General features: G+C 35.1%; 2 protein-coding genes across 2 annotated transcripts; both read left to right on the forward strand.

The window, feature by feature from the left end:
- The first annotated feature begins 2,052 nt into the window (after nt 1-2,052).
- On the forward strand, nt 2,053-21,874 carry LOC143570916 (uncharacterized). The gene is made up of 7 exons (XM_077056435.1): nt 2,053-3,183; nt 3,335-3,624; nt 18,444-18,579; nt 18,694-18,863; nt 19,548-19,662; nt 19,776-20,046; nt 20,571-21,874. The coding sequence occupies exons 1-7, from the start codon at nt 2,514-2,516 to the stop codon at nt 20,593-20,595; spliced, it is 1,677 nt and encodes a 558-aa protein (XP_076912550.1). The 5' UTR covers nt 2,053-2,513; the 3' UTR covers nt 20,596-21,874.
- Nucleotides 3,693-6,387, forward strand: LOC143570917 (putative serine/threonine-protein kinase PBL15). Its single transcript, XM_077056436.1, has 5 exons — nt 3,693-3,834; nt 3,942-4,108; nt 4,455-4,569; nt 4,648-4,924; nt 5,468-6,387. The coding sequence occupies exons 1-5, from the start codon at nt 3,693-3,695 to the stop codon at nt 5,490-5,492; spliced, it is 726 nt and encodes a 241-aa protein (XP_076912551.1). The 3' UTR covers nt 5,493-6,387.
- Nucleotides 21,875-21,918: the final 44 nt, after the last annotated feature.

Genomic DNA, 21,918 nt, shown 5'->3' on the forward strand with positions numbered 1-21,918 from the left:
TTTTCACCTCATATTATCAACAATATTTGAATTGATGCCTTAGAGTGCTATGCAAGTTTAAATTGGCGTGCAAGGCATAAGTTTAAAAAAAGATGAGGATGCTAAAGACTCCTAATACGCGTCGGTTCAGGATTTATTTATTTTTTAACTTTCATCCTATTTATAGTCTAACGTATCTTAGGTTAGTTTATAAAAACCATGTAGGGTTTCATTACTGCTTACATGGCAGTAACGTGACACTCTAACATACATCATATGTTAAAATGAAAATCACTACACATTGTCTAGTGAGACCATACGGTTTTAGTGGTGTTTTGAAGATAAATAAAACAAAATAATTGGTAGGGGAAGGCCTCCACTGGTGGTTGTGAGAATGCCAAATTGCCAGTGGAATTTATCCAATGATGATTTAATTTAGTGATAGTGAAATGTTTGGCTGTAGCAAGTCAATCTTGATTTGGATATTTCTTTCAAAGGCCAATTTCATTTTGCCTAGGTCTTGTGAGTTTCTGCGAATGACCCATTGATTCTTATCGTCCATGCATTATACGGACAGGCACGGGTCATTCACGTAGTGAGTCTTTCCCTACCGATTTAAAGTTTAGTGTTGGAAAATCTTTTTTGAAGTGTCACGCGTGCTCATTTCCAAGTAGTTTCCTCTTAAATTGAGAAATGGTTATTTATAATCGTCACAATATCTAATCACATTATCCACAAACCATTCGGACATACCAAACCCAACACGTTGCCATCCCTAGATCAGCTGGATAGGTTGTCTTCCGTTCCCTTCCCGGTTGCTCATTAATGGTGTAGGTTGACCCTAACGCCAACTTTCTATGATCTGAATCTTCAATACAAGTTTCAGCTATTCTTATTTATTGATGTAGGTCTCATAAAACACGAATATATCAAACAAACAAATTTGCTCTTGATAATCGATTGAGACGGGTATGGGAAATCATGCGATTGAAGAAAAACATAAAGATAATATAGAGGTTAAACGATTCCGTAATCGGTATAGAGAGATTCAAATATTGAATAAACACCGACCCCACCCAAGGTGAGCTCCCCTTGGGTGGGTGATTTACACCAAGAAAACACACACTAAATTGAAATACAAGTGTCATATTTATAGCCAATAACATTCCTTATAGAAGCTTTCTCGCCGTCGAAGCTAAACGCGTGCACTGAAATACTCGTCTAGAATCCGGATTGCTCGCTAAATTTAAACGATTGATTGACCAAATATATATTTAACGGGTTTTGCCACTTTGATATCGTAAGTCATAATTTTTGGCTTTACAATTGGCTATTTTTTTTAATCAAATGAAAGAAGAAAGCGATGTTGTGGAAAAAAATATATATAATAGAGACAGGAAATAAATAAAGATAAATACTCATTTAATTTAATGGAAGACCTTTGGGATGGATAGTCACAACACAATGGCAGAACCAGTCAAATAGGGTCACAAACATTAAAAATATATTCTAGACTTTATTTCATATTTTTAATATGTATTAGATTAAGAATTAAAACTATGTCAAAAATAATAGAGAAATAGTCAACAATGTTGTCGATTATTTGCTTCAATAGATTTCATATATATGGATGATCCAATCTGTAATTTGTGTTCTTGATATCCAACAACAATAAATTTCTTTTCTCATTTGTTTCAACTAATCTACCAATAACAATTTGATGTATCAAACTACTAGAAAGCCATAACTTGGATTCTCTGTTAATAAAACCTTTTACATTTTACGAAGAACATGACTCTACGATTTTAAGGGGTCGGTGTTTTGAAAATAAATGATATAAAAATAACTTGTATGGATTGTTTGCGGTCAAGGTCTCGTGGGTGGTAGGAATGATGCCAGTGGAATCTATTCAATAGCAATTTGATAAAGTCTGTGAAATGTTTAGCTCATTTCCTGTAGTAAGATATTCTTGATTTGGACATTTTCTTCAGAGACAAATTTCATTTTGTAGCCCGGGTCCCTCACGTAGCGAGGCTTTCCTTACCATTTTAAACATTGACTTTGTATAAAAATCTTATTTAAAGTGTCGCACATGCTTATTTCCATGTAGTTTCCTCTTAAATTGATAACTAGTTATTTATAGTCGTCTCAATATCCGGTCACATTATCCACAAACCATTCAGTACATACCTCAATATGTATTCTGCAATTTGTGAAGCTGCCAAACTGTCATCATCAACTTTATCGCAGCCTTGTATCCGGTTTTCTCTTGCAGAAGTCGAAGCTGGAACCGGAAACTTTGATGATGAAAATGTCCTCGGAGAAGGTGGATTTGGGAAAGTATATAAAGGTAGTGTTTGCATAGAAGAAACCACTCATGTTGTAGCATCAAAAGGCTGGATTCTACATCCAGGCAGGGCGAAAACGAGTTCCGAGCTGAAATTGAGGTGATTTCCAAGTTACGGCACCAAAACTTGGTGTCCCTGATTGGTTTTTGTGATGATAACACGGAGAAGATTCTTGTTTATGAGTATATGCCACATGGGACCCTTTACCATCATCTACACAAAGCCGATACTCATTTAAGTTGGGTTCAACGAGTAACGATAGCCATAGGTGTTGCACGTGGACTGGACTATCTTCACAAAAGTGATGAGACGAAACAAGGAATCATTCATCGTGATGTGAAGAGTTCCAACATTCTTTTGGACGAGAACTGGGAAGCTGTCATTTCTGATTTTGGGTTGTCGAAAATAGTATCAATTGACCGGTCAATTTACACGAGTGCAAAGGCTCATTTGGGTATATGGATCCAGAGTTTAATCACAGGGAAACTGACACCGGGAACAGATGTGTATGCATTTGGAGTGGTGTTGTTTGAATTGTTATCTGGGAGGCATGCTATAGACTTTAACAGAGGCGAGGAGTCAACTTTGGTACGGTGGGCCCAAAGACATATGAAAGAAAGAAAATTAGATCAGATGGTTGATGCTAATATAAGGGGAACAGTTTCCTCAAAATGTTTAGGACGGTTTGTAAAAATCGCGGATCGTTGTTTGCTTAGTGATCTGAAAGAACGACCTAGCATGGCCGAGGTTGCAACGTCACTTGAAGATTTACTACAAGTACAAAAGAAATGGGACAATTCCGCAAAATCATCGGTTACAGCTTTATTCACTTGGATGATTCCTATGTTTATCCAAGGTATGGAAAAAACTTCCTAATATAATTGTGTATGCATATTCTTTCACTCTTTAGTCTTGAAAGCACATTATCACTTGATATATTGCCCTGAGCCCCTGATATAACTTTCATTAGCCATTTGTTTATTTTATCCTTTTGTTCGTTTTCCTAGACCATAGACGCAACTTTCCACCAACACACCCTGAAAACGATATAGATCGGGTCTCTTCAACCAAAAAGGAAATAGTTGCTAGAGATTTGAAAGTGTACACATTTGACGAACTGAGACGTGCAACGAGGGGCTTTTCAGAAGGCGCATACTTGGCTGCATGGAGTTACGGAGATGTTTACAAAGGCCGGGTTGATAAAACAACATATGTTTTTTGTAAGAGTAATAAAGGAATGCCAGTTGTAATTAAGTCACTTTCTTGGAACAAAACTATCAAACTTGAAAAGGCCAAGGTAAGTATCTCTTCACATCTCTTCATGAAACCCGACACATACAGTTGTGATGTGTGATCACATTAAAAATGCAGTTGGAGTTGGAAATTTTGAACGAGTCTAGACATCCCAACCTTGTTAAGCTCCTTGGATATTGCTTGTCAGACAAACAACTCTTCTTTGTGAACGAAGTCGTGCCTAATGGAAACTTTGAGGATCATCTTTTTAGTGGTATGCAAAATAAATTAGATTAGAGATAAACCAAATAAATCTTTTACTGTATGTTTGAAAATGATGCAAGTTTATCTTGAAATACTTTATATGTTCATGGTTTGTAGGAGCTATAGCACGACTTCCGTTGGTTACAAAAGTGAAAATAGCTGTAGGAATTGCTCGAGGGATTGCTTTCTTGCATGACGCACGAGATTATGCAAACCCACATTTGCATTGGGGAGGAACAAGCAGTATGTTTCAGCTCGACAGGCGTAAGATATTGCTGGATGAGGTATAATATGAGCTCTTTTGCCATAGGCATTAAAATACTAGGACCATATATAACCTTGTTTGAAGCTCCAATTTTTGAATGTGATGATTTTACGCAAACTAAGACATTTTGTAAATATGTGTGAAAAATCGATGTTATAATTCATGCGTTTATTTTGTCATCTAATTTTTCTGCTCTCCCTTTCCATGTTTAGATTTTACTTTAACGGCATGATATGCTAGTTAAATCTTTTAGGAATTTATCAACTTTGTCTTACACAATGTGCTTTTATTAATTATTTGTTTCCGCTATGCATCGCATTCTTTAAAACCCCTTCTGCCTATATTCATGAAATATGAATTTGCAGGATTTTACAGCAAAACTTTCGGATTGCGAGCTTACTAAGTTAGCACACACTCACTATCCCTACAATATTCAGGATGATAATGGTCTTGTTTACGGCGACTATTATCCAGGGTTCAGTAAGTTGCTTCATCCCTGTTGTAATATTGCTAGTGTTTATCCAATGACATAGAATAATTAAGGATTTTTTTCTGCAGAACCCTTGCAACTGCAAAGCAATCTTGATGGTTTTACACTTATACTTGTGGAGGTTCTAACAGGGAAACAAATCTCTTATGATAATGAAGTTCAAAACATGGATGATTTATTGGTCCAAAATGGAAAAATGTCCATACATAATATTGCAAAGTTATGTTTTGAAATTTGCAATGAGGATGATGCAGAACTAAAGATGCTCACATTGTTGGAGGAGCATGAGATGCATATCTACGACGCATTTGCAACAGCAACAGCAACAGCCGAGAGTTGTTTAATGTAAGCATCCCATAATTTGAACTCTTCGATTTCTCTAGATTCATTCAGGGACATTTTGTCAATTCGCAAATCTCACACAATAGGTCAAGTTAGGTAAATATTTTCATGTTTTGGGTCATTTTGAATTCCTAACTAGTCAATATATTATTAAGTATGCATGATAAACCAGTATTGGTCAACGCATGCGTGTGTGGGTCAAACACGGGCTTTGTATTTATTTTACACTATAACAGGTTAAATGGGAAAAAAATCAAAGGGTTTAGCTTAGAAGGAAACTGACCAAACACTTTAAATGTCTTCTAAGAAGTATTTCTAGTACAACTTTATCAATTAAGTTACTTAAAAACATGATTATACAATAGTAACAATATAGTTACTGTAATAATATTAATCCGCTCAATGTTTCAGTATTTAATGTGTTAAGTTTATTCTTCTAGTTTTGTGTGTTACCTCATTTTCTAGTTTTATGTTTCAGTAATTAATATAGCCTTTGATCATTTTTATGCTAATACCATCGACTTTTTTTCTTGGTTGTGTATGTAGTAGGGGGAGGTCATGCAGAGTATAATTGCAGTGGGAATGGATCGATATATAGAAATGGGATTGATTCATTATATGATTCACATAATCATCCTAATTACACCAGAGGTCCTCTGTTTCCACTACTTAAATCCATGACTTTTAGGTCACATGACAACAACCTTTGTCCTTATCGTTGCTCTCTAACATACTAGCCTTAAATGACTGAAACCTAATTGCAAGCCGAAAAGAGTTTTTGGATCCACAACGAGCCAACTAAAAAAGTTGATGGAAAAAATCCTAAGCTTTGTTCTCTCACATTTGGGTTGAAAATCCATTATGTTTATGGAATTGTAGCAATTTTTTTCGGCAGTGTCATTCAATCCAAGCATGTGATTGAGTTTCTTGCATGAAAATTTTGGATTATAGGTATGATTGTAGTATCGATGATAGGTATGACAATTTGTAAATGACTTGATATCTTTCTAAATCATGTGGAGTTGGTTATCAAATTAAAATATTCCATGTGTAACAAAATCAATCATCGAATAAAATCGAAGTTTGTTTCCAAAAATTAAAAGTTTTTCTTAGTGAAATTCAAGTATGAAGTTCGATTAATGAAATTAGACCAAGTGAGTTTTCTATATATGAGTCAAATCGACATGCAGGTTGCCAGGTTGGGGGTGTAAAGTCGCAATGGTACACACATATAGTTATATCAATTATGATGAAACTACAACAGTAACTTAGGTACTAGAAACTGTACTTTGGTATTAGACCCAACAACTATCAAAGTTCTACGTGACCGAAGAGATTCAAATCCGGGTAGTTGGGTAGTTATATGTGATGTCACGGGAGAGATTTAGATTCGGGTGGTTGTTAACTCGCCAACATAGTGTCTGTGTTTGTGTTTTGTGTGAAAAGGAGGACTTGCGGAATTTTCAAGGGTGCTGGATTGATTTTCTGAAATATGTGTGGGGTGCGGAAGATGAAGTGTGGGAGTGGGTTGTCAAGCCACAAGTGGGAACCATGATTCTTTGTAACTTTTTTAAACATAGATATTTCCCGTTATTTCCTTCAAAAGTAGTAGATTAGTTTACACTCATCCACTCCAAAGATCATGCGAATTAAGTACTAGTGAATAATAAGGACTACTAGTGTAATCTTAGAAAAGTATGGACTAAACCTGCAATATGAAAAACCACATTGATCATTAGTGTAATTAACTCTTATAATACCACTACAACAAAAAAAGCTTTTTAATACGTACAAAAGCGTCCTAAAATGCTATTTTATAGGACCTTTCATTTAATAGGACAACCGAGAAAAGCGTTTCATGTAAAGGGGTCGTAATAAGTCTTAGAATTCAAAAAGCGTCATGATATCCCAAATAAGATAATGAAACCCATTTTATGGTCACATAATATATTCATTAACAGCCCAAAAGCGTCTCAATAAAAACATATTAGGACACTTTTACTATGTTTTGACATGTGCTTACCTAATTGTAAACTTTTGATACACATGCAAACGTCCTTAAAAATTAATTTATAGGGCCGTGATGATGGAACATTATAGTACCAAGAAAAGGGTCCTAATATCCCAAACAAGATTATGAAACTAAATTTTATGGTCACATAATATATCTATAAACAACTTAAACGTCCAAAAAAACATATCATGACACTTTTACAATGTTCTAACATTTAGACAAAAATTTGAAGTCCTAACAAATCATGTTATACAACCATTTTTTAAACGTCCACACATACATTTTTACTATACGATTATGGACATCTAAATATTGAAAAAAATAAAACTTCATTATAAGAAAAAAAACAAAACATAAATAAGTTATAGCATTATCTAACATAAATTCTTGTAACATTCAACAAAAAAAAATTAAAAGCAATAAAAGAAACCAGCACCAAAAAATCTTGAGTCATCATACGTACGTCCTCAATCCTCACGGACTACCTACAAATAAATCATCCATGTATAAGCATTAAATTCCATGTTATTAAAATTATTCGTATCACATGTTTAACAAATTCACACCGAGATGAATGGACAAGGTCGTGCGATGGATGCACCAATACAATCTTGAATTGTGGAAAGTAACTCATATGGTCTCACCAACTTTTCATCTATTTTTATTGGTACTTGAACATTTACCTCACACCATTTTGACCACCAACTAACTCATTTGGGTCCAAGCTCTTCACCCATCCTCTTGCTACAGGCTCAATATGGTTTAGAATACTTTTGAGGAAAACTTCATCTCCGACCTAGATTTTAGTTTTCAACAAACAGTTATATATTAAAGTCGAGTCATCATAGTGCAAAAATTATTTCACAAAAAAAAAAAGGTTTTACACTAGCAGGCTAACATTTTATAGAAAAAATAATATGATAAAAGCATCAATAGACATTCTGCAATATGAAAACATGTATTGCAACGACTTTATACCACTACACCACTTTTTGTATAAAGCTTCATTGCTAACTGAGACGCCACATGTCAGAAAACAATCAAGAGTAGAACTCTATCACTACATCAGTGATACAAACTTGCACCCATCCAAATAGCAGTAAACATAGCTTATTGGTCACTCAGATACCTGAGAATTAAAGGATATGTGAACCCCTAAGTTTTATGCCTTTATAAGTTACTAGCTTTAGAACCCGCGTAATACACGGGATGAAAAAGAATTATAAAAATAAATATTTTTATGCATTAGTGTATGTTATATGTGAACCAATATATTACACATAATAATGATAAACTGGATTTTAATACCACAAATCACAAATATGTTAAAACCTCTTTGTCATTTGAAGTTGTATTGGTAATTCTTTTTCCCTTTTATTTAAATTTAATAGTTTTAGTTCGTCTATTTTTCACCATGAATAATGCAAATGGCACCACCTATCATCTTAAAAATGCATTACCAAACTCGATTAGAATCCTAAGGATAATATGTTCCAAAATCATTAACACGTAAAACAAAACAAAAAAAAGTGGGACCTAAAATAAATACCCTGGGTTGTGTGGTTTAAAGCCTGTCATATACTTATAAATGATTCATGCATTATAGCCTGATTTAACTTATAAAGTCAAAGATAACAATTCAATTTTAGGTAAACACAAACTATGAACAATAATCGGTTATGAAACCTTCAACTCTAGATAGGTAAGGAACATATACATATTTATGAGATTATTGACAATGTAAACCAGAACACAGCTCCATTAAAAACTGAACAAAATATAGAACAATCATCTGGATCTGCAGCAATCTGCTAACATTCCAGGGCCTAGCAGACTGATCTGCAGTCCCAGATGTTGAATGCCCACACGAAGAAATAGACAACTACCAATCAAAACAGTCCAATTCATAAGTCAGTTTATATACTTCCACAGTGACTCCAGAGCCCGAGGAACCAAGGATTTATATTTAGTAGAATAGGCTTTGCGATCCAAAAGGGGATAGCGGCGCAGCTTGTTGCTCGCTTACCCATTATCCAGATGTAGTTTGTTTTGTGTTAAATGATAATAAAGTAAAATGCATCATGACAATGAGAATAAAAATTTGTTGTTGTTTTTGGGTGATTACATAAATCCAAATCCTAATAATAAAACTGAAACTAATTAAAATATCAGCAAGCACAATGTATACAGATTGCAATCAAATACACACATATACAGCGAGGTGATCCGAAACAAACCAGCAATCAGTGGAGAGCGACAATGATACAAACTTGCAACTGAGAAACAAAACTGAAACGTGCGAAGCGGTGATGGATATAGGGTTCGCAAAATCAGTGATTAGATAAGAATGTAAAAGAGATGCGCAATAAACAAAGAACCGATTATATAAAAATATAATAGATAGAAGAAAAGTAATACCTTGGAGATAGATACAAACTAATTAAACCTTGAGGAACAATTAACAGGTCCTTGAGATGAATACACAATCGAGATATAATGGAAAGGGATTTAGGGTTTCGATGTAAACGATAATTTAGAAACATTATATTGAAACCGGGTATGCGTCATTCATGGCCCGAATAATTTTTTTAGTTTGGCCTGTAGGCTTAAGAGGGAAAACATAAGCCTGAACAGGTGTACCTCATTATTTTATTTTATTAGAAGAGTAAGGCTAGGTTGGAATCTGTGTAATACACGGGATTGTAAAAGAAGTAAAATGAGAGAAAAATTATAATATATACAATTAAAAACATTATCGATTTCTATAGTTAAAATCAACAAATACAGAGTAATAAATAAATGGGAACAAAAATACATATTACATATCAAACGAACGTAAGCAAATCCCGTTGAACTGTTCACTATACTTCATTCATATGTATGCCAACCATTAGGAATGGTAGATGATATCTCATACTCCTTTATGAAACCAATATCGACTCGAAGAAACTCGTTGGAATATCCATAAATGTTTTAATTGAAAAAAGTGTTCATACAATTAAAATAGAAGAATTCAAGATTTAAAAATTGTTAATTTTCTTTGTAAGCTAGTGGGTTAAAATTGGTTGAATGTAACTAACTCTTTAGTGCTGAGTATGTATAGTATTAATTCTTAAAATTTAGCATAACAAATACCTCCGATTCAAGTTTGGCTACATGAGATTCTATTCAAGTTTAGCTGGCCGACATAATCGCATGATAATCAACCCCAATCATTGTTGGGATTGATTTTCATTTATTTAAATAATTTCTTTTTAAAGGGTAGAATTGTGTTATAATAAAACTCTAGCGAATAAGCGTCCTATACAACATATGTTTTATGACACAAATATTAAATGTCTTATTAAGGTGTATTATAATAACACCATAATGATTAAGCGTCTTATAAATGTTAAAGTGATAAGACCATAGTGTAAAATGTCCTATTAAGTTATGTTCTTATATGACATCGACTAGAAAGGGTCCTATAGCACCTAACATTTATGACTTAACTACAAATGTCCTATTAACTTATGTTATAATAAGACCTCCAGTGATCAAGTGTCCTATTGCATTACTACATAATGAGACACCAACAACTACATGTCTTATAAGTTACTTTATTATGATTTAGATTTTAAGTGTCTTATTAAGTTATATGATAAAACGACCCCAAAGAATCATCCATCCTATTAAATAAATTTTTAGGACACCGGTTCTGTGACGTACATTGTAAAAGGACCCCAAATGTTCATTTGTCCTATTGATTAGATTTTAGGACCCTATTTTACAAGAGTCCCACACAAAAGGTTCTAAAAAGCCCTTTTTGTTGTAGTGTACCCACATGATATACATAACAAGGGTAGGTGTGGAAGGCGATGGATGTTGTGTGGCCGCCCATAACCGACACCACTATGGAACGTTGTGTGGTTTAGGGATGGGCGAGAAGAGTGTGACAAGTGAACCGTTGTCAAAGTGTCAAAATTTTCCCCTTCCTCTCCTAACCAAACGACTATTTTCTAGAAAAATCAATAAACCTTAGCCCAACACATTTTCTTACAACAAATTCACATCAAATATCATCCTTAAAAAACATTTTTTTTTGTTATCTCAATACTAATTAAAAAGTGGCTATGACAACTTGGCCATATGCTAAAAATGGGTGCAAAAACCGTCAATGAGTTAGGCCTTAAGATCTTCCACAATTTGATTCTCTTGAAACGCTAAATTTTTTCGTCCCCTTAATGTTGGAAAGATGGAAAGACTGCAATGAATATGTAGCACTCATCTTCCTCACAACCGGATAGGGACGAACAACTACAAACAGTACTACTGGTTTTGCTAAAATGAACCATACTAACAAAACATGATTTGAAGATAGAAAACGACACTGGAAAAAAAATATCACATCATGATGGAGCATATGTACCTTGAACAAAAAGATATGGAATATCAGTTTTTTACACTACAAAGCAATCTTGATGGTTTTACACTGATACTTGTGGAGGTCTTACGGGGAAACAAATCACTATGATAATCAAGTTCGAAAGATGGATGATTTATTGCTCCAAAATTGAAATATACCGACCCTAGTTGGACTAGATGGGAATCAAGCCAGATGTGAGAGACTATTGCGACAAAGATCATTCAAGTAGAAAAAGAGTCTCTCAGGGTCACAACAGAGTATTTCTAGTACAACTTTATCAATTAAGTTACTTAAAAATTTTTGGATCAATAAACCTTAGCCCAACACATTTACTTACAACAAATTCACATCAAATATCATCCTTAAAAAACATTTTTTTGTTATCTCAATACTAATTAAAAAGTGGTTGTGACAACTTGGCCATACGCTAAAAATGGGTGCAGAAACCGTCAGTGAGTTAGGCCTTAAGATCTTCCACAATTTGATCCTCTTGAAACACTAATTTTTTCGTCACCTTAATGTTGAAAAGATGGAAAGACTGCAATGAATATGTAGTACTCATCTTCCTCACAACCGGATAAGGACGAACAACTACAAACAATACTACTGGTTTTGCTAAAATGAACCATACTAACAAAACATGATTTGAAGATAGAAAACGACACTATAAACAAAATATCACATCATGATGGAGCATATGTACCTTGAACAAAAAGATATGGAATATCATTTTTTTACACTACAAAGCAATCTTGATGGTTTTACACTGATACTTGTGGAGGTCTTACGGGGAAACAAATCACTATGATAATTAAGTTCTAAAGATGGATGATTTATTGCTCCAAAATCGAAATATACCGACCCTAGTTGGACTAGATGGGGAATTAAGCCAGATGTGGGAGACTATTGCGACAAAGATCATTCAAGTAGCAAAAGAGTCTCTCGGGGTCACAATAGGAAAGACAAACAGACACAAGGAGTCTTGGTGGTGGAATAAGGACGTGCAAGACAAGATAAAGTGTAAACAAGAGAGTTTTAGGGAGCTTTTGAGGTGCACGAATGAGGAGGAGCGAGTGGGATTGGGGGAGACATAGCATGGCATCAAATTGAGGTGGAAAACCTACTTCCATAATATTTTCATTATCGGCAAGGCAGATCAAGGAGAAAATGACAGCACAACAACACAACGACAACAATCGAATAATGGCTACCGTTGTCATATCGCATAGGAAGAGGTGAAAATTGCACTTCAGAAGATAGGAAAGGCTAAGGCAGTTGCGTAGATAACATTCCCATAGAGGCTTTGAGGAGCTTGGGAGAGGAATTGAAGGAGTTATGTGGTTAACCGCTTTGTTCAATACCATATTCAAAATCGATAAGATATCCGATCAATGGAGGAGTATTTTTGCAGTTCCTATCTATAAGAATAAAGGAGACACCCAATATTGTGGGAACTACAGAGGAACTAAGTTGTTAAGTCATACTATGAAATTATGAGAAAGAGTTATTGAGGCTAGAATTAGACTGGAAACTCACAATACAGTGAATTAGTTTGGATTTATGCCCAGGTGGTCCTTTACAAAGGCGATACACATCCTAAGAAGGTTGATGAAAAGGTACTAGAAGAATCGAGATCTACATATGGTGTTCATTGACTTGGAAAAGGCATGTGACAGTATACCACGCCAACTACTTTGGGATAACCTTGAGGTTAAAGGGTCCATGGGAAGTATGTAGATATAATTCAAAATATGTATGCTAGGATGGAAACATGCGTTCGAGCGCCTGTGGGGGATAGGCCTTCAACAGGGTCAATGTTGAGTCCATTTCTTTTTGCAATAGTCATGGACAAGTTGCCAATAGTATTAGTATGGTTGTGCATGATGTTTGCAGACGATATTGTGTTAGTCATTGAGACTAAACATGAGTTAAATATGAGGTTGGAGGAGTGCGAGCAGCTTTGAAGAGGAAAGGGTTAGGATTGGTTGCTCTTAGACCGAGTACCTTTACTGTGACTTTATTGGTGTAGTCAATTATGAGGGAGTCCAAATCAACATTGAGTTAAACATAGATGGTTTCGTGGTCAACAAAGTTCAAATACTACGGGTCATTTGTATAGTGCGATGGGGGCATAGATAGCGATGTTGCTCATTGCATGTAAGATGGTGTGAATGGAGAGCAACTTCAAGGGTATTATGCAATAAGAGGTTCCTAACTAAATTAAAGGCCGGGGGGTTTTATATGGTTACAGTTACACCTGCGATGTTATATGGAACAGATTCTTGGCCATCAAAGAGACACATGCATGTAAATTGGAGATGAGAATGCTAAGTGGATGTGTGGGCACACAAGGTTGGACCGGATAAGAAACGATGTGTTTCGGGAAAGTTTACGGGTGGCTAGTATATCAGATAAGATAAAAAAGAGAAGATTGAGATAGTTTTGATATGTGGAAAGGAGAGAGATGGCGGCTTTTGTTAGGTTAGTAGAAATCCTTACTATAAATGGGAGGAGGGGTAAAGTATGGATGAGATTTTTTTTCTCGAATACCCGTACTTTTATCCGTTTATTCCGTACGAGTACGAGTACCTGAATTTACTGATTTTAGGTACGAGTACTTTCGGGTACTGGTACAGGTGTTACATGTACTTGGTACTTGTATGGAATATGGAGGGGATTTTTTTAAGATTTCTAAAACTCATAACTCTAATCATGTTTTTTATTGAGATATCCTTAAGACTTCAAGTGTGGTTTTCAAGATAATTCATTATAAAAATGTTAAGCACTCAATATAGTTCTAATCAAACCCTTCTTCTTCTTCTTCTTCTTCTTCTTCTTCTAACAACCACCATCAAATGTGCCACCAACAAACATTCGGCTCCATAACTTTTTTAGTTTTAGTATTATGTTTTGGTTGTGGTATTACGATTTTGACATTATAGATAATTGTTGTCGGTACCGTACCGGCATCGACCAAAAGTTTAGTCGAGATTTTTTTTTAAAGAAGAAAGTGGTACCAAAGCAAGTACTGTACCTAAAGCACCCGTACCGGTAGCATAAAATTCTTCTCTCAACTTTATGTACGTGTTATCTCATTTTCTAGTTTTTGTTAATTAATGGTGTACCTTTATATCATAATGTGATGGTAAGATTATAGAGTGTTTGATCATTTTTGTTCTAATACCATGGTTTTTTTTTTCTTGGTTGTGTATATTGTAGGGGAAGTCATGCAGAATATAATTGCAGTGAGAATGGAGATGGAGAAATGGACCGGCTGTTGAAATGGACTTTTGTAAATTGTTAGATCCGAGTTTGATTTAGGACCTTGTTAATGGAGTTGCCAAAACTTGATCAAGCTAACAAGTTTGCGATGAAGACCCCAACTACGTCCACTCAATTTAGTTTAGGGGAGTGTGTAGATTTATAAGCTAAATTAATGTTTAATGTTATTATTATTATTATTAGTTATGTTACATTTAAGATTATAGGTGTAAGGTTTAATAAAGTCAGTTTTTGTGGATTAACCGTTTACTGTTAATGGCGCTAACCACGAAACTAACCGCCAAAACCTTGTGTATCTAGTGTACCAAGATACTTGATACAACCTTAAATCAATTAGCCATATTTGTACGTATTACTTTACAAATCTTATAGAATTTCCATGTTGTTGATTATGTTAAGAGTTTCTTTGATCATGAAAGGAGTAACTTACACTAGTGTATTTCGTAGATTATACATCGTTTCTGGCCACCAAAATATTTGTAACCATAGAGTACTATTTATAAGAACTGTTTCACAAGATCAGTTATTGGATCATAACAGTGTAAATTAGCTAAACTAATTTGGATTATTTTCAACTGGAACCCACAAACAAGTTTGATTAGTTAAACTGACTGTTTTGGGTCAATGTGTCGGGTTGACAGGCAACATGTTTATATTCATAATTTTATTAGAAATTATATATGCCATAACTTATACCTGGTGGGAAATTTTTTTGTCAAAGATTTAAAGTTCAAAGAGAGATTGGTGTCATTTTTTGTATTTTAAATGCGATTGTTTTTGTAGATTGCAATTTTCTGTTGGTAATTAATCCCGCAGCAACATACCAATTGATTAGCAATGGAGACCGTCATAATCCTTTCAAGTTAAATTTTATTTTTAATTTATATGTAGTTGTCAGTGATCTGTCGATAAGGTATGAGGATTCTATGATCCGTGGGTGATAATGGACAAATAAGTGTTAACGTAAGTCTTTTCTTGGTTTTGATTCCCAATTAGTTGTCTACTAATGATTTGCAATGAAACACTTGTGGTTTGCGATGGCATGTTTGTCGGAAACTGTACATTTCCCAAAACCACAATATCTAATTAAGAGTAATTTCCTAGATATGATTGTTGATTTGTGTCGGTGACATTTCTGACAAAGTTCTGTTGGTAATGTTATGATCTATAAATATCAAACAGTTGGAAGTTTCAACACTATGAATGACAAACTGTCTGCATATAAACACATGGAAAATCGTTCTTTGGGTGTACTTAATCTGCCGAGCACACATCAACAAGTGAATAATGAAGATCATTGTTAGCAACTTAGTTGGAATTGGTGGTCTCAAATTTAAATACTTTGTTATGTGTGCCTAATATCACAATGGGATGTTAGATTGGTTGGAACTAATGTCCTTGGAATGTGGAGGCTGGAGCCATGCCCTATGTGTCAGTTCGAATCATCGAATCATCGGAGGCTGTGGGTATAAAACATGGAGATAATAGGAAACCATTACACAAATAAATATCACTATTACACAAATAAACTTCTAGCGAAAACATATTTGTTTTTTTTCCCCTAATACCTTCCGTGTAAGATGTATGCTTCAAAACACAATTAAAAAAAATAAAAATTAACAAATCTTTGGTCTTAACAAGAACAATAAACAGAAACTGATTTTGTATTGATCAAGAGTGTAAATACAAAAACAAAGCACAACACTTGGGGACCTTATTGATGTTAACTAATTTATTGGATCATGTATAACATGTAAGGTTGTAAAGCAACTGAAAGTTAATATGAGGTTAGTTATATTGTCTTTGGTTGTGTAAATGTGACTTGCCTGCCAGGGTGTTACAAGAAGGTTTATATCATTTCCTCGAAATGATATTATGTAACGAAGAGGAATGAATATGCAAGAAGAAAACGATCACGTGGAAAAAATTACAACAGAGATATTGTTTTAGGCTGGCCATGTGGATGCCAGAGATAATGTAAACTGATTTTGTTCAGAGCAATAATTATGCGTTGACTCAGGATTCCAACTTATAACTGATTGGTCCTTAATTTGTTTCTTTCTTACTCAGTTCTTTCACATGGTGACACTTTGCTTCCACATACCATTTTGAAGTTGACTTTGGAAACACCTTCTTTAGATGCATGGGTGCTCCCATTTTGAGTAGTTATTTGTAGGTGATCTAAGATCCTATCACATTATTCTCAAAGCATTCAGTAAATACCTCAATATGTGCTCTGCAACTGATAATGCTGACAAACTGTCATCAATGACTTCATCAAAGCCTTGTCTCCGGTTTTCTATTGCTGAGATTAAATCGGCAACCAAAGACTTTGATGATGAACAGGTCCTTAGACAGGGAGGATTTGCGAAAGTGTATAAAGGTTGTATGCGTATAGAAGAAACTAGTCATATTGTCGCCATTAAAAGGTTGGATTCTATATCCAAAGATGGTGAACTTGACTTCGGGGCTGAAATTGAGGTGATTTCCAAGTTATGCCATGATAACTTGGTGTCCTTGATTGGATTTTGTGATGATAGCAAGGAGAAGATCCTTGTTTACGAGTATATGCCCCATGGAACCCTCTACCATCATCTACACAAAGCCGATACTCATTTAGCTTGGGTCCAGCGACTAAAGATAGCCATAGGTGCTGCACGTGGGCTAGACTACCTTCACAAAGGTGATGAGACCAAACAGGGAATCATACATCGAGATGTGAAGAGTTCCAACATTCTTTTAGATGAGAACTGGGCCGGTATGATTTCAGATTTTGGGTTGTCCAAAATAGTCCCTGTAATTGACCGCTCAATTTATACTAGTGTTAAAGGCACATTTGGGTATATGGATCCAGAGTATTTCTACACTAGAAAACTGACATGGAGGACGGATGTGTATGCATTTGGGGTGGTATTGTTTGAATTATTATCTGGGAGGCTTGCTGTAGACGAAAGAAAAAGTGACGAGGAATGTAGTTTGGTAAGGTGGGCTCAAAAATGTATTAAAGAACGAAAACTAGATCAGATGGTTGATTCTAGTCTAAGTGAAACAATTTCATCCAAATGTTTAAGATGATTTGCTCAACTTGCAGATCGTTGTTTGCTTAGTGATACAAAAGAACGGGGTACCATGACCGACATTGTAGCGTCACTTGAAGATTTACTACAATCACAGAAAAAATGGGACAATTCGGAAAATTCATCAGGCACAACAGGTTTCTCATGGAAGATTTATAAGTATCTTCTTCCCTCCACTAAAGAAAACAATGGTATGGACAAACTTCCTAATATTGTTTTGTAGGCATGTTCTTTCACTCTTTCCAGCACACAACTAAATCACATGTTACAATGCCTGATATAACTTTCACTAGCCATCTTTTAGGAATTTTTGTTTAAATCTGCAAACTTTATCACTTTTGCTCATTTCCTAGATCAAAGATACGCCGGCTTAACAGGAAACCTTGAAAGAAATATGGATGGGCCCTGTTCGAGGAACAAGGATATAGCTGTTGCAGATTTGAAAATGTTCACACTTGATGAACTGACACGTGCAACGAAGGGCTTTGCAGAAGACGCATACTTGGGCGCATGGAGTTACGGAGATGTTTACAAAGGCCGGGTTGATAAAACAGCATATTCTCTATCTAAGAATAATAAGGGAAGGGCTGTTGTGATTAAGTCTCTTTTTTTGGAACAAAACTATCAAACTTGAAAAAGCCAAGGTAAGTGTCATGTATTTCACCCTTCTTTTGCAGCTTACTATATCTCTTTCATGAAACTCGACACGTACAAGTGTGAAGCGTGATCACATTCAAAATGCAGTTCGAGTTGGAAATTTTGAAAGAGTTTAGTCATCCCAACCTTGTTAAGCTCATTGGATATTGCTTGTCAGACAAACAACTCTTCCTTGTGAATGAAGTCATGGCGAATGGAAACTTTGAGGATCACCTTTTTAGTGGTATGCAACATAAATATGAATATAATATTAGAGATAAACCAAACAAATATTTTACTATATATTTCAAAATGATTCAAGTTTATCTAGAAAGTTTTGTATGTTCATGGTGTGTAGGAGCTATAGCACGACTTCCGTTGGTTACAAAGGTGAAATTAGCAGTAGGAATTGCTCGAGGGATTGCCTTCTTGCACAAGGCACATGATTATGTTAACCCATATTTGCATAACTGGGGAGGAACCAGCAGTATGTTTCGGCTCGACAGGCATAAGATATTGCTGGATGAGGTATAATTTGAGCTCTTTTGCTATAAGAATTAAAAAATCTAGAAGGACCATAACCTTGTTTGAAGGCTTACAACTAATTTACAAATGAACTTACTCCGGAATATATCCATTACCCTCCTAATTTAGCAAGTTATTGTTTGTTTTAAAACTTTAGGAATCATATAAGTATCTATGTTCTATGATACATGGGATTAGGTATACACATACTATGCTATTTCCGAAAATTTATTTTGATAAGTGCTCATCCAAGATTTTAATATTTTCGTACTTGGAGCAATAAGATAAAAGTAAATGGGTAAGACAGAGTGGAACATATAATTGAGCATAACCATGGATTCTCTGGAGTTACCAGCGAATAATACTTGGATGAAAACGACGTAATAAGCATGTGACAAATGTCATAATTGGTTTGCCCGACTATTGGACCTAAGTTACGGTGCCCCAATTCTAGGTTTGATGAATTTACCCGAAATACGCCCAATTCAAGTGTTTATTTAGTCATCTAATTGTTCAATTCTTCCATATTTGGATTTTACCTTAGGGGCAAGATATGCTAGTTAAATCTTTTATAAATCTATCATATCAACTTTATCTTAAACAATGTGCTTCTATTAATTTTTTTTCTGCTCTGCATCACATTTTCAACACCCCTTTTGCCTGTATTCATGAAATATGAATTTACAGGATTTTACAGCAAAACTTTCGGATTGCGAGCTTACTAAGTTAGCACACAGTCTCTATTCCTACAATATTAGGGATGATAATGGTCTTATTTATGGTGACTATTATCCAGGGTTCAGTAAGTTGCTTCATCTTCTCTTGATCTCTTCCATATAATCCAACGTATCTATTGTAATTTTGCAAGTGTTTATCCATGGACACACATATGAATAATTAAGGATCATTTTGCAGAACCCTTGCAACTACAAAGCAATCTTGATGGTTTTACACTTATACTTGTGGAGGTGCTTACAGGGAAACAAATCTCTTATGATAACGAAGTTCAAAACATGGATGATTTATTGGTCCAAAATGGAAAAATGTCCATACATAATATTGCAAAGTTATGTTTTGAAATTTGCAATGAGGATGATGCAGAACTAAATATGCTCACATTGTTGGAGGAACATGAGATGCATATCTATGACGCATTCGCAAAGGCAACATCCGAGAGTTGTTTAATGTAAGCATCCCTTAATTTGAACTCCTCGATTTCCCTAGATTCATTTGGGGACATTTTGTCCATTCGCAAATCTCACACAATAGGTCCAGTTAGGTAAATTTTTCATGTTTTGGGTCACTTTTGAATTCCTAACTAGTCAAGATGGATTAAGTATGCATGATAAACGTATTGGTCAACGCATGCGTGTGTGGGTCGAAAACGGGTTGTCTTATTATTTTACACTAGGAAAAAAATAAAAAGGTTTAGCTTAAAACGAAACTGATTAAACACTTTAAATGTCTTCTAAGAAGTATTTCTAGTACAACTCTATCAATTAAGTCACTTAAAAAAGTGATATTACAACCTTAACAATATAGTTATTGTAATAATATGTGTTAAGTTTATTCTTCTAGTTTTATGTGTTACCTCATTTACTAGTTTTTGTTGAAGGTGTACCTTTCTATAATAATGTAATGTTAGGATTATATAGTCTTTGATCATTTTTATGCTAATACCATGACTTTTTTTCTTGGTTGTGTATATAGCAGGGGGAGGTCATGCAGAGTATAATTGTAGTGAGAATGGATCGATCTACAAAAATGGAACTAATTCATTATATGATACGCATAATCATCCTAATTACACCAGATGTCCTCTATTTCCACGACTCAAACCCGCGACCTTCACGTCACATGACTATAACCTTGTGTCCTTACCGTTGCTCTCTAACATACTAGCTTTAATTGACTGAAACTTGCAAGCCGAAAATAATTTTTGGATCCATGAAGAGCCAACTAAAATAGTTGACGAACAGAATCCTACGCTTTGTTCCTCACATTTGGGTCCAAAATCCATTATGTTTATGGAATTGTAGCGATATTGTTCGGTAGTGCCACTCAATCCAAGCATGTGATTTCTTGAGTTTCTTGCATGACACGGATTATAGGTATGATTGTAGTATCGATTATAGGTATGGCAATTTGTAAATGACTTGATATATTTCAAAATCATGTGGAGTTTGTTATCAGATTAAAATATTCCATGTGTAACAAAGTCAATAATCGAATAAAGCTAAGTTTGTTCCCAAGAATTAGAAGTTTCTTAGTGAAATTCAAGTATGAAGTTCGATTAATGAAATTAGACCAAGTGATTTTCTATATAGGAGTCAAATCGGCATGCAAGTTGCCACGTTGAGGGTGTAACGTCGCAATGGTACACACATATAGTTATATCAGGTATGATGAAACTGTAACAGTAACTTAGGCATTCGTAACTGTACTTTGGTATTAGACCCAACAACTACCAAAGTTCTAGATGACCGAAGAGATTCAAATTTGGGTAGTTGGGTAGTTATATGTGATGCCACGGGAGAGATCCAGATTCGGGTGGTTGTTAGCTCGCCAGGATAGTGTATGTGTGTGTGCTTTGTGTGAAAAAGAGGACTTGCGGAATTTTCAAGGGTGCTGGATTGGTTTTCTGAAAAATGCGAGGTGCGGAAGATGAAGTGCGGGAGTGGTTTGTCAAGTAACAAGTGGGAACCATGATTCTTTGTTACTTTTTTAAACATGGGTATTTCCGTTATTTCCTTCAAAATTAGTAGATTAGTTTACAGTCATCCACTCCAAAGATCATGCGTGTTCTGTTACGTATTAGTGAATAATAAGCACTACTAGTGTAATTTTAGAAAAGTATGGACTAAACCTGCAATATGGAAAATCACATAGACCATTAGTGTAATTAACTCTTATAATACCCGCATGATGTACATAACAAGGATGGGTGTGGAAGGCGATGGATGTTGCGTGGCCGCCCACAACCGAAGCCACTAAGGAACGTTGTTCGGTTTAGGAATGGGCGAGAAGAGTGTGCCAGGTGAACCATCGTCAAACTGTC

The sequence above is a fragment of the Bidens hawaiensis genome, unplaced genomic scaffold (genome assembly GCF_021521415.1).
Source record: "Bidens hawaiensis isolate Kalapana, Puna unplaced genomic scaffold, B.hawaiensis_p1.1 tig00025175_1, whole genome shotgun sequence".
Taxonomy (NCBI): Eukaryota; Viridiplantae; Streptophyta; class Magnoliopsida; order Asterales; family Asteraceae; genus Bidens; species Bidens hawaiensis.